This window comes from Pogona vitticeps, chromosome 7, assembly GCF_051106095.1.
Source record: "Pogona vitticeps strain Pit_001003342236 chromosome 7, PviZW2.1, whole genome shotgun sequence".
Taxonomy (NCBI): Eukaryota; Metazoa; Chordata; class Lepidosauria; order Squamata; family Agamidae; genus Pogona; species Pogona vitticeps.
Window position 1 is genome coordinate 3040585 of NC_135789.1, and position 13738 is coordinate 3054322.

General features: G+C 45.8%; 2 protein-coding genes and 1 long non-coding RNA gene across 4 annotated transcripts in view; 1 reads left to right on the plus strand and 2 right to left on the minus strand.

Annotated features, from left to right (window-relative positions):
* Window positions 1-5919: 5919 nt before the first annotated feature.
* Window positions 5920-9133, minus strand: LOC110073119 (forkhead box protein D3-like). Its single transcript, XM_072977583.2, has 2 exons — window positions 8349-9133; window positions 5920-7993 (listed from the first exon to the last, which is right to left on the minus strand). The coding sequence occupies exon 2, from the start codon at window positions 7966-7968 to the stop codon at window positions 7282-7284; it is 687 nt and encodes a 228-aa protein (XP_072833684.2). The 5' UTR covers window positions 7969-7993; window positions 8349-9133; the 3' UTR covers window positions 5920-7281.
* On the plus strand, window positions 7347-9503 carry LOC140701624 (uncharacterized). The gene is made up of 2 exons (XR_012080529.2): window positions 7347-7482; window positions 9129-9503. It is a non-coding gene; the product is annotated as an uncharacterized LOC140701624 (long non-coding RNA).
* TMEM201 (transmembrane protein 201) overlaps window positions 9275-13738 on the minus strand; it is a 29423-nt gene continuing 24959 nt past the window's right edge. For both annotated transcript variants that reach the window (XM_020782229.3, XM_020782231.3), the window contains exon 11: window positions 9275-13087. In XM_020782229.3, coding sequence (XP_020637888.3) covers window positions 12990-13087 — 98 coding nt within the window. In that variant the 3' untranslated portion in view covers window positions 9275-12989. The remainder of the gene's footprint in view (window positions 13088-13738) is intronic.

Genomic DNA, 13738 nt, shown 5'->3' on the forward strand with positions numbered 1-13738 from the left:
TATCTAGTGACCACAATCCAACTGGTACAGTATTTGTATACGCTGCAGCGGCTAATTGTGGCTAATGGGTCATGTCAATTAACTGCAATTAATCACGGCTATTATAAGGAAAGCTTACACCAGCAGAACAGTGGCAAATGTAATGTGCTCAGGAAATTCATAAAAAACCCCTTCTTGTTTCAATTCTAATTGTATCTAAAGTTTGGAAATATTCCTTCTTTGGACTACAAATCCCAGAATCCTTCATGCCACTCCATGTACTTTTTGATCAGTTTTATTTGGTCGCCATATTTTTGTATTATTTGATTTCAGGTTGATGGCTTTTGCAGTAAAGCAAGGCAGATCTTTCCATTAAATTAAAACAAGCGCTGGACTTTTCAATTTTGCATATATATATAATTTTTTACAAGTGCTTGTTTCATTTTATGGGAATTATTTTTTTAAAATTTCTGATTGAATGGTTTTTCTTGGTATGTTTGAAGCCAGACAGTTTTCTTTGGCTTTATTTAGAAAACTTCAAACCTCACGGTAAATGTGCAGATAACTCTGAAACCCGTTGTTTATGGTTAGGCTGCTTTCTGTTCTGCTTCTTTGCAGCAATGCTTCGGGATGTTATTTTTGAACATCACACAGGGGTGCTATCGTACAGTTCATTATTGAACCCGCAGTTTTTAGACAGTAGTTATGTCTACGTTGGCTCGGGCACGTCGTGAGAATGGCTGATGGTCGGATTCCAAAGGATCTCCTCTATGGAGAATTAGTGCAGGGAAATCGCCCCAGAGGGAGACCACAGCTGCGATACAAGGATATCTGCAAGCGGGATCTGAAGGCCTTAGGAATAGACCTCAACAGATGGGAAACCCTGACATCTGAGCGTTCAGCCTGGAGGCAGGCAGTGCATCACGGCCTCTCCCAATTTGAAGAGACCCTTGTCCAGCAGGCCGAGGCAAAGAGGAAGTCACAAAAGCAGCAAAACCAGGGAGCTGGACAGGGGACAGGCTGGATTTGTCCTCAGTGTGGAAGAGATTGTCACTCTTGAATTGGCCTTCTCAGCCACACTAGGCGCTGTTCCAAGCCCTCCATACAGAGCCTGTTACCATAGTCTTTCGAGACTGAAGGATGCCTAACTAACTAACTAACTATGTAGCAGAAGGCAAAGACTTGGAAGGACAGCAATGAGGAACTAGGGAAAAAAAACCTCAGGAGGTTTTTTATATTACCAATTAACCCATCAGGTTTTTTTGAACTGTGTGGCTGGGGGAGAGCTTCGTGGCTAGGTTGGACCCCCGAAAAGACAAACAAGTGGGTTCGTAGATCCAATCAAACCTCAACTCTCTCTGGAGGCAAAAAGGTAGAGGCTGAGTCTCTCCTCCTTTGGGCACTTGATGAGAAGAGACAATTCCCTGGAGAAGACCATCATTCTGGGAAGCTTGAAAGGCAAGCAGGAAAAGAGGAAGCCCCCAATACGAGATGTACTGAATCTCTAAAGGAAGCCACAGAGCTGAGTTTATAAGAGCTGAGCCAGGGCTGTTGAGGAGAGGACCTTTTGAAAGCCGCTCGTTCATAGGGTCATAAGAAGTCAGAGTCAACTCGATGGTACATGGGAACAACCGTTTTTTGCCACCCTGAATGTTTATTTGATTAGTTAGCATTTACGGCCCCATAATTTCCAAACATGTTCTGCATCACATCCTCTTTTTGATTTCTGAGAAATCCTCGCAAACATTCAGATTCATAGTTTAAGGGGAAAAAATGGCTGGTTTAAAATAAAAATACTGTGAATGGATTTAGAGGTATGAAATTGGTGAACAAAAATTTGATGAAGCCGGATCACTCCTGGTTCATATATATATATAAATAACCAGGAATATGAAGGCATTATTGATCAAATGCGAAAAGGACAGGATTTGGGTCTGATTTGCTTCCCTGAAAGAAGGTGTAGACTTTTGAAACAGCTTCTTGAGTGGTCTGTGCTCAGGGCAACCTCTGTGGCTGGGGATGATGGGAGCTGTAGTCTGCCTCTTTGAGAGATGGGCAGAAAAGCCAGCGGGAGCAGAAGGGAGACCAGGAAACATTTGCCAGGAATATAAAATGCTTTGTCATAAGAACTGCCGATGAATGAACATCTCCAATTAGGTAACAAGGGTGGGGGATGGGCAGGAGCGTCCATTTAGAGGGCCTTTGGACCTCTAATGGTCACAAGTGATAAGAGGCCCTGCTTTTAAAAGGATATTTCTTAACGGTCGCTAGAGAAGGCAAACAGGACGTCAGCTGGGCGAAGACCGGGCAGCGCTGCTGGAGGTTGGCAGCTGTTTTAGACAGATCTGTGCGCTCAGTGGACTAACGTATGGGTTTTCCTTTAAAAAAAAACACACACAAAAGCACCATATTTGTTTATTTATTCATTTATTCACTTATCCATTCATCCATTCATTTATTCATTCATTTATCCATCCATCCATCTATTCATTCATTTATCTATCCATCCATCCATCCATTCATTTATCCATCCATCCATTCATTTATCCATCCATCCATTCATTTATCCATCCATCCATCCATCCATTCATACTGCCCCCTCTGGCCAAAGGCCACTCTGGGCAGTTAGCAGCATGAAGAAGAAAAAACAATCATCATAAGACAACACCATAGCACTAAAAAAAAAAAAAACACCACACACACACATTCAAAATAAAGAGAAAACAATTACATGTTAAGATACTTAAAGACATTTCATTGGGCTTTTTTCTGCTAAAATGGGGATTTGCTTTCACCTGCTTCCCCACTGTCTGATTTAATTTAGTTATTTCAAATATTTGTTCCTCGGTTGGACTCTCGTGCAGGCGAAAATCGAACTGGTGCAGCTTTCAAACTTCTCCCTCTAAGGGGGCAGGGGAGAGACTTTACCAGGTGAATATCTGTCTGTCCCAGGCTGCAAGCAGATGCCAGGGCCTGGAAGCCCCCAGTTGGTTTGGCAAAGGAGAGAATTTCCAGTTGTACAAATTCTGCCCTGTTTCACCTGCTGTAAATAAATACATTTTCAAGTAAATTTAGGGGGCCAGGAAGGAAATTCATTTTCTCATCTCCTTTTGAGCTTTGTTCCCTCCTCTTCCAACTGCAGTTGCTTGTTGACTTGCAGAAGTGTCACATTAAAACACAAACACAAACACACACACACACACACACACACACACAGAGAGAGAGAGCGAGAGAGAGAGAGAGAGAGAGAAGGAAATCAGTCAAGGGAGACAGAGAGAGATAGTATCATTTCCCCCTCCCTCCTATATGACCGCAAAACTCACTCAGGGAGCAGAAACTCACCAGTACTGCTCGGAAAACGGTTGGCCACTGAAAAATATATATATATATTCAGAGAGCGAAGGGGGAAATCCACCCGCCAGAGAGGAAACATCTTTCAGCCGCCCGCAAAAACAGCCTTTTTGGGGGCTTTTGTTCCCACTTGTAGGCGAAGTAAACAAGAGAAGTTGCCTCCATGGGGCATTTGAGGTCAGGCCTACATGCTTCCCACAGGCTGCGCTGGGTGACAGCCTCCAGTGTGCACCCCCTGGGAACGTCTGTTTAAGGATTTTTTAAAGGTTGCTAGTCCTCAAGGCTGAATACCCACCAGTGACACAGAGGCCACAGCCATGCAGAGCAAGGTGGCGCCTGAGACCTTCGGCTCACACGTTTTCTTGGCTGCGGCGAAGAAAACAGGCGGGTAGACTCGGCAATCTCCAGAGCTGGCAAATGTGTCCCTCCAAATTGTGGAGGGACTACAACTCCCATCATCCCTCAGCACTGGCTAGGTAGGCTGACTAGAGCTGCTGGAGACTGTAGTCCAAAACCATCCAGAGAGGGACTCCCAAGATAAACTTCTGGTTTCAAAGTTCCTGCTGTGGGAATATCAAGTGTGTGACCCAAGAGGTTGTATGAGCCCAAATCCCATTTGCCACTTGCTGGTTAGGGCTGATGGGACTTGTAGTCCTCAGGCTTCTGGAGGGCCACATATTCCACACCTGGACCTCTTAGCATTTCACTAGCACATCACTCAAGCCCCTTTCTGCAATTCTGCAACAATAAGAAAATTATAAAATAATAATTAAAACATACACATATTTAGGGAAAGCAGTTGATTAAATTCCTTGTGTTTTCTTTTTTTACAACAGAAAACAAATACTGAGCCACAGATGCTATGTTTGTTTGACTTATACTTGCTTTAAGAAACATTAAACAGAATAATTATACAAAAACCGACATTAAATATCCCAATCCATGTCAATGGCCTTCCGGGATGTTTCCTTGTAATGGAGCAGAAGAAGATGGCTATGAGGAGGTGACATTCAAGTAAATATGGTAGTCTGTTTGTGAGCAAATTGGTGCAGGGTCACCCTGCAAGTAAATTCACTTTCACTGTGTTGGTTAGAGGAATATCTTTTATAAAAAGACAAGAATAGAGGAAGGGATGTCTCCACCTTTCATTCCAATGCCTTCTTTCATTTTGTTAAAAATCATACTTTGAAAACCATTTGCCCAAACACCCCCACATTTGGCATAGAGCAAAAGCAGATTGTCCACTACATCTGTGCCAGGTTTCATGCTGATCTGAGGTCCAGTTTCAAAGTTACAGTATTCTTATTTTTTTGTTTGTGATGCCCATTTTTTTAGTTGCCCTGTGGAATGCTCGTTTGCTCTCCCACACAATATCGGTTGTTGCATTTTCCGGTGGCACTCCTAGCCACTGGGAATTTGAATTGGTTGAAGGGTGCCACCTGATGGCGATAAGTGGCAAAAACCTAATATATATATATATTGAATAGTACTTGTGTATTAAGTTGTGTCAAAAGAATGGGAAAGGATTGATGAGCATAAAAGCTTTATTCGCCTTAATGATCAGATGCCAAAGGGTGGATATTTTATAGGCCAACAGAAAACTAAGGACCAGAGGGCCAATCTTTAAGCAGACCAGCTAATTCCTACATGATTACAATTCCCATAATCCCCTTTCATTCTTGATGATGGGATCTGTATTCCAGGAACTTTTGGAGAAATACTGGTTAGTGGCGCAGACCAAATGGCAGCTTCTTGAGCACAACACGGAAGTAGATCTACTCAGCCTGAACCTACCTATCAGGAGTGTCGTGACTTGTGAGTCTAAAGTGGAATACTGTGTATGGCACTCTGAGCTTGCTGGAGGACAAGTGGGGTATAAATGCTATGAATAAGTAAATAAATTAATAAATTTAAAGGTTACTGATTTTATATATAATGGACAATTAACAAATAAATATAAATAAATAATATCATTATGAAAGCAAGCAAAATGCAGTGGAGGGTATTTAATTGAAAAGGTACCATATACTATAAAACAAGTTTATTTTCCAAATATAAACAAATATAAAGTACCAATTTCAGTGTATCCAACAAGTAAAACTGTGAAATATATTGAAAAATGCCCTCAACAGCATAATAGAACAAATACTCCATTCTTTCTAGGAAAATTATATCTGATTTGTCTTAGATTACAAGGACAATGGTTGTATTCAAAATATACTTTTAAACGTTAAGAACTAGAATAAAAATAACCTCTTTTCAACCTTATTTTTAACTGCAAATTATCTCTCCACAGTTAACTGATACAGAACATGAGTCTGGTAGAAACACTATACAAAAAGAAAATAAAAAGGAGTTCTCACACTATAAGTGACATTTAAAACAATATTCCTCCAATATATAAAAAAATAAATAAAAGCAAACATCACCGTTTTGGCACCTTATATGTCCAGCTTTCTTTTCAAAGGCAATCATTTAATGTTAAATCATGTCATTTGCTAAAAAAAAATTTACAAGTCTGACAAAGTCACTCCTTCTACAACTTTCAAACCTAACAGCAAAAATTTAACAGCTGCCCTCATTTTCTGGTTGTTTTTTTTTTACATGAATGTCCAAGATGCATGTATTTTTCAACTTGAGTGGCTGCCAGCTTACCAAAAAATAAAGGGTTCCACACCCTACTCCTGTGCCTTGAACAGTATGAGCTGCAGAAATTAGTCAGGCTGAGTTTTCATGGCATGAAGGGAAACATTTTTTCTTAACGGCAGAAGCACAGGAGTCAATATCAGAAGTTGGCAACTTTGGTTTCAAAAGAGTCCACCCCACATTCTTTGGGAACCTCAGACTCAGCCAGATATGAAAAATATCTTTGTCTCTTCAAAATGTCAAGGAAACAGATAATTGAAATATAATGGGGCAAAAGTACAAGGTAGCCAAATCTTTCATTAAGAATTAAGACTTGAATGGGATTTTAAGCATCGTGTGAGATGGCGGAAGTAAAGTACATTTAGGACCACCTCCTTTTTCTTTGTCTACTTGTTTTGCTCCCCAACTGAAGAGCCTATAGTTCAACAGGTGCAGTGCTTCTCTCTACCTATTGGCTGGTTGACTGTTTTTACCACAGACGACAGTTGTAGTGGTATATGTACATTTCTTTTGTTTCAGAACGGACTGCCAACTTCTCAACCAGGCCCTGCTGCTGCGTTATCAACAGGATGAGATGGCCAAATTCCTGCTGAGCAGGCGAGCATTAAGAGAGAGTAACAAGTCTGGCTGAAAAGTAGCTTAAACCTTCATATAATGCTTCAGCAACCCCTTTCTCTTTCTCGCCAAAACCCTGGCAAAAATTGATTTTCGGGTGTGGGCACGCCTTGTAAAAATAAAGAAAACTCTGCACTTTCTCTATAGATAGACCTGACAAAAATTAAGAGCTCAGGAATTTGCTTCTCCTGGATTACAGTTCCCAGAATCCCCCTGACAGCATGGGAGTTGTAGTCCACAAGTAGCCCCTTCTCAAACTTTTAACAAAAAAATACACATAGGAGTTGCCAAAGGTCAAAAACAGCTCAGCCAGCCAGCAAGAAGAGGTTCACCCCACCCCAATTTTCCATTAATTAAATTATTGGGGGGGGCGCCATGGGACTTGAGCAAATGGCCAATTTCCTTCTGCAGAGCTATTATCTTGATCCTCTGTCCTTTCCCCCCCAGGTATATAGCTCGAAGGCCTATACAGTACATGTTTATTAGAAAGAAAGGAGCCATGAACCAACCCCACCTGCTCCCTAACCCACAGGGATCAACCACGTTGTGATTAAAAAGGCAGAGGAACAGGACCAAACTAAACAAGTTGGCAACTCTGATCTAAGCATTGAGGGGGGGGGAAGAAAGAGTGGATCCGGGAATCCAGCGGCTCGGGGCTTCCGGAGCGGGGAAAAAGGTGCTCGGGACGGTTCAAAAGCCCCGCGGGTTCCAGCAAGGCAGGAGCGCCACGTCCGGCGTGGCCGGGAAAGGGGATCCGGGCCGCCCGCCGAGGGGGCTGAAGGGCGGGGGGACGGGAAGAGCCCCCTCCGGGCCCCCGGGGAGCAGCCATCGCGGGCAGGGGCCCGATCCTGGAGGGCCCGGGTACTGCACGGAGGCGGAGGCAGCGACCAGGTAGGCGGCCGGAGGGGGCCCGCAAGGCAGGTAATAAGGCCCCGGGGGCGGCGGCGGCGGGGGCGGCTCCGGGGGCCGGAGGGGCGCCGAGGCGGCCAGATCGCCCTCCCCGGGGGCTTTCCGGACGCGTCTCCGGCGGCGGCGGCGGCGGTAATCGCCCGGCTCGAACATGTCCTGGCAGGCCGGATCCAGCGCCCAGAGGTTGCCCTTGCGCTCCCCGGCTGCCCGGCGGGGCACCTTCACGAAGCAGGCGTTGAGGCTCAGGTTGTGGCGGACGCTGTTCTGCCAGCTTTTCTGGCCGAGGCGGTAGTAAGGGAAGCGCTGGGCGATGAAGCGGTAGATGCCGCTCAAGGGCAGCCGCTGCCCGGGGCTGGCCTGGATGGCCATGGCGATCAGGGCCACGTAGGAGTAAGGGGGCTTCTGGGCACCCGGGCCCTCACTCGGCTCCTGGGGCGCCCGCGAGCCTCCTTCGACGTCGCCCTCCATGGATTCTTTGACTCCCCAAAAAACCCTGCCCGGAAGGAAAGAAGGAATGCTGGTGGATCGAGCCCTTCTTGCACCCCCGCAGCTTCACCCACTCACTCACCCACCCACCCCCTTGCCTTGCCCCCTCCCCCCCTATAGTTGTCTGGAGAGGAAAGGAACGCCGGAACGAGGGACGCGTCTTCCTTTTCTCTCCAAAGATCAGGCCAAGAGAAGCTTGGGGACGACGACAACACCCATCATCCCCCAGCCACAGTGTCCCTGGTCACCCGGACTCTGGGTCTTGTAGGCTTTGGTCCCAAGAAGCAACTCCCTCCCTGTTTTGCCCCAAATTGTGACACCCACCCCCACACACACCCCATTGCAGGTGGGTCCCCTCTCACCTCTCCAAAACGCACGTGCGTAATTCTTTCCCAGATTGCGCGCAAGGGGACAGGGACCAACGTTGCAGGTTTTCAAGCAGATCTTAGAATATTTTCTCTCCTTCCCGAGGGGCGCGGGTAAAAATCGCCCCAACTCCAACAGAAAAATAAAAGGGGGCAAATCCCCTCTTTCTTTTCCTCTGGATGGAGGGACCCGGTGTTTTGCGCGGTGGGATTCAAAGGAGCCTTGGCGAGATCCCCGGGGTTTCACGGCTGTTCGGTTGTCTGCAGGTCACCTCTCTCCCCCTCTCCCGTCTTTCTCCCTCCAGATTCCAGCTCCCCAGGAGAAATTTCGCCCGGTTTTGGGGCAACGGCCGCCCACCAGCCCTCTTTATCCCTTCGTTCCTCTTGCTGACCTCTGTGGGTTGGGTTCACAGACAGGTCACCAAAAAGTCTGTTTTTCTGAAGGCACGGAGCAAGCAGCCTGCTCCTCTCTCAAAACATTGCTCAAGGCTACGAAATACCCCTTCATATTCCCAAGCTAGTGTGTTCCAGGAAGGGATGTCAGGCTAAACCAGAAAGCATCAGATCTACAAAAGCCCCCCCCCAAGCATGTACAGAGTGCATAGGCCATCTCTTTGCAGTCAGCCTCCACATATGGCAAACAGCTCTGGAACACGTGCAAATTCCTTCCTTTCCTCTGATGCCACTGTAGGAGCAAAGCTGCTGGACAAACCAAAGGCACTCTGCCCATGTTCGATAACCTCCATTCTATGACCATGTTCTTGTTTCCTGTCCTAGGACTCACAAATGTTAGATCTACCAGGCCCTTGGGAAGCGGAAAATTTGGAAAAAAAGAGGCAGAGTATTATTTGCTCCCGTCTCGGGAAGATGAACTGCACTTTTTCAAACTTCTTTCTTGATAATAAAGCGATGCAATAAAACACTTCAGGTTTCAACCGCCCATTTATTTTTTATAATGAAAAATAATCTCTCGAAACACAGAACACAAACCTTTCAGGAGGAAAAGGGGCAGAGACCCAGCAGGAAAAAAACGTTTATCCCCTCTCTCCAAAAACCCTTAAAGCACAAACTGATAACCGAACTGTACAGGGGTGGGCTCTCTCTCCCACCCAGTCCAAAAAGCCTACAAGTCATAAGTAAAAAAAAAAAGAAGTACAATTGTAATCTCCCAATGGGGAAAAAAGCCTCTCCTTTTTATCCCACTTTTCTCTCCAGCAAATCAACAGAACTCCCCCCCCACCCTAAAAATTCAAGCAACACAGGACACAGTGTATGATTTGATAAGGAGTTATTCCTGAAGGCAGTTGCTCAATACATTCACCATGAAACTAGTCCTCAAGAAGGTTGGAGAGGCGCTGTGGAGTACTTTGCATGACAGGATGCATCCTCGCATTTCAGGCCCGGGATCACGCCTTGAAAAAGCTGGAATTCACATGCTATCAAATACACGCATAGGTTTTAAAGCGTCCTCCAGAACTTGCAAGGAAGGTGGGTTCAGAATTCTTCTATTGCACAGAACTAGGGCTGCATTTTAAACCCAGATTTAGTTTATTGGGTTTTTAATTTAATTTTACTGTGGAGGGTCATTTAAATCCTAGTGCTTGTTCAAGAAAGTGAGGGGGGGGGAATGGCATGATCGAACCATTTTTCCCCCAAAAAGAGAGAATGAGGAAACAAATTTACAATAAAAGCCGAGCCACACATTGTAAAATGCATTTAAGGCAAAAGGAAGTTAAGGTGCGTAAGCCTGATGCTTCTGACACACCTTTACCCCTTTTCAAACGTGTAACTCACGGCGATTTAGCTGAACAATTTGCACCAATATCTGAGTGTTCTGTAGCACCATATCCGAAGTAATTCTTGTTTCCATTCTCTCTCTCTCTTTGCCCTCTAAATACAGAGAACATCAAACAGTTCCTTTGCCCAAGAAAAGAGGAAAAGGTAGTGTGAAGGAAGTGACGCTCTTTGTGATTATACACACCCGCTGCCTCCGCTTAAACAGGTTCAGTAGGTTCCGTGTGGCTTCAAAAACCTGCCGTACCTGTTCAACCAGAGGTGACGCTTTGTGGTACATGGACACATGATGGGAAACAAAGCACCTCTCAAACCATTGTTGACTTTTTAAGAAAAAACAAAATAAAACAACAACAATAATAAAAAAATAACTTTACATATCTATCTTTTAGATTATGTCGTTTCAAAGGCAACGACACCCCCCCCCCAATCTGCCTTGAGCCAGAAGCCAAACTACATCACTGAATGGGGTTACTAAGTTTGCCGTAGGTGTGTTTATGGAAAGGGGCTTGTTTTTGACAGGGAAACACAGAAGATGATTTATAGATTTGGGGTGTATCTCGGGGGACAGAGGATGGAAGTGACGTTTGAGTGGGATACCTAGTGAAGGAAAGGGCGACCCATGGATGAAAACGTATACTGTGGATAAGGACACTGATGTGCCATTGCTTCCGATCAAGGCAGGCAGACAAAATGCTGGACCAAGATCATATTTTGTGTGGGAAGGAAGTGCCTGACGGTCGTTCAATAAGCAGAGGCTTCCTGGATGTTCCTGGGATTGGAAATGTATTAAAGGGGGCTGATCCTTGGCACACAGAAGCTTGCACCACTTTCCGACCGCCGCTGGTTAAGGCGGGAAGGAGAGTTTAAGCACCAGGTGAAACTTCAGCACACCGCCTTGTTCTGTAGCCAACCCGGGGCTGGTACGGAAGTTGTGAGTCTAGGGCTGTGGCTTTTAAAAAAATATCTGAACAGATTTTTGGGGTGCTGATGAGGAGAGTAAGGTAATTTGCTGAGCACCAGTTGCTCTGCTGCTGAACAGCAGAATTTGACAGTGGAGACAGCTGAGACCCAGGGAAAGGAGGCCAGTTTCCTGGGAACAGTTCAAGTCAAATTTAAACCCTGGCGAATGCCAGACATCCTCAGAAAACATTTAACTAGGGTGCAGTTGCATGAAATGTATAGGGGTAAAAAGAAAAATACACAGCTCATTGAACTCGGTCCCTGTTCATAAGGAGAATTCAAGAAAGGAGAAAAATTTTCCACTTAGGATCTATCAGCTTGGTTTTTGGAACCAGAGTTCAGGAACTAATGTGTAAGATTTAGGGCACGAATGTGAAAATCGTTGCTTTTGAGTTATCAGACAAGCCAACGAACGCACCCAAAGAATAACATTTTGAAAGCAAAGTTTTATATATCTTAATGTTACTTTCAAAACATTATTTTTAAAAGATGCGTCCTTCCTGTTCAAAGTGTGATTCTAACTTGCATTTATTAAACGTGACATATTATTTCCAATCTCTGACATATTATTTCCAATATTATAGCCAATACCCCTTCGGGACAACAGGAGAGGCTTGCCTTCCTGAATGCACCTTCACTCAGGGAGAATATAACCCCGCATACTGAAATCTAGAAAGCCAGGAAAAAGTTTCGTAGCTTTCCTTTCACCACACCTTGCTAGCTTTCTGCATGCAGGGACGTTCTTCCTTGTAGTGAAGAGCTAGCTTTCTGTTTGCAGGGATTCACACACAAACACCCCGTACAAGCAGCACCATATGAGATAAGCCCCTCGCAATCAACTCGCCGACTGAAGCACTCCAGTCCACAAGTTTGATAAGCACCAGGAGGTTTGAGTGTTGAAGTACAGGCAAGGTTTCTCAAGATGCCATGGTTCATGTTTTGGATAGTTTTAAACAAGGAATCCAATGAAAAAATCTATGAAGGCCTCGCTCCCCCGCCAGGACTGGGGAGGCAGAAGCCTTTTAAACAGTGCAGTAACTGACTTTCTGCCCATTCAAGTCACGTAAGGCCAGCTTCCCGGCCTTAGCCGCAACGGTTCTCAGTACAGCCCGCGGAGGAAAAAATTGATCAGAAAGCTTGCAAGATCCCATAAACACACCGGCTGTCGAGAATGACGGCATGTCTCAGCGAGGCGAGAATTGAGCTATTACAGTAGACACCGATGCCTCTAGGCCAGTCAAAGCAGAGTTTCAAGGTCCAATTGAAGAAAACAACCGCTGTCAATGAACAATACATGGCCATCGGGTTCTGGTTGGAAGGGAAGATACACCCTCTTGGCACCGGGCATCGATGTGGGAAGTGCACCTGGCAAGCTGTTGAGAAATGTAGGGTGCATAAACTGTGGGTCAACCTCAACTCCATCCATGGTCTGTCTTTCTCTCTCTGCTTTCTCCCACAGGAAAGAGGGATACACTGGAGAAATCTCGCCAGGGTAAAGAAGGCTAGAAGCAAACGGAAAAGGATCGATCGTGGCCCCTGTTCCTCCAGAGACCCCGAATTCCAGAACCACCCATCGTGGGAGGAAAAGAGATGGGTCTGGCCTTACGCGCCGAGGCTCCCTCGCAAGTCCCCTGAAAACAGCCAATTTGCGCACTTCCTAACCAATCAGCTCTGTAGAAAGGAAAGGTGCCGGAGAACCCAAGGCGCGTCTTCATGCGAAGACCTTCCAGACCGATGAGATAAGAGGTGCCGGCGTTCGTAAGCAGTTCTTGTGGCCACGAATTTTCCCTTCTCTTTTCCGGCTCCTTGGAAAGGCAGTCGGTCCTCGGGGCCAAGGGGAGAAAAGATCGGGGAGATGATGCGTGGCCGCCCGACCCTGGCTCACCGCAGATTTTGGTAGAGGTAGGCGGAGGTGAAGAGGACATTGACGGTCAGGCTCACGGCGAGAACCCCTCGGAGGGAGAAGCGGCCGACGCAGCCTTCGCAGATAGGGCCACAGACCACGACCACCCAAAAGGGGACATAAAAGAAAAGAAAAAAAAAACTCTGTTAGCATCACATTGCAGTTATCACGTCTAACAGGTGAGATTAGAAGATGGCGGCACTGGAAAGGGGGCCTCTAAGGCCATCCAGTCCAACCCCATTGCTCAAGGCAGGAATCCAAATCAAAGCAGATCTGACAGAGGGCTGTCTAACCTCCCCTTGAATTCCTCCAGCGTTGGAGAGTTTACCACCTCCCGAGTTTATTCCTTCCGTTGTCGTACTGCTCTAACAGTTAAGAATGTTTTTCCTGGATGTTCAGCCTAAATCTGACTTCCTGTTGCATGAGCCCATGACGACGTATCTTGCATTCTGGGATGGTCGAGAAGAGATCCTGCCCCTCCTCCAGAGGACTGCCTTTCAAGTATTTGAAAAGTGCTATCCTATCTCGTTCTTCTGGGGCTTACCAATATAACACATTCTAGATGTGCCAGACTACAAAACCCATCCAGATGGGCTAGTGGGGGGGGGGTGATGAATGTTGCAATCTAACATATTTGGAGGATGCTCCGGGTTGGGGGAAAAGAGGATGTAACCACGCATCTGTTAAATATCAGTTTGAATCATGGTGCTGTTGCTTTTAAGGCGGT

Coding starts and splice junctions, on each gene's coding strand:
- LOC110073119 (XM_072977583.2), bottom strand. CDS start 7,968: ATGGAGGGCGACGTCGAAGGAGGCTCGCGGGCGCCCCAGGAGCCGAGT.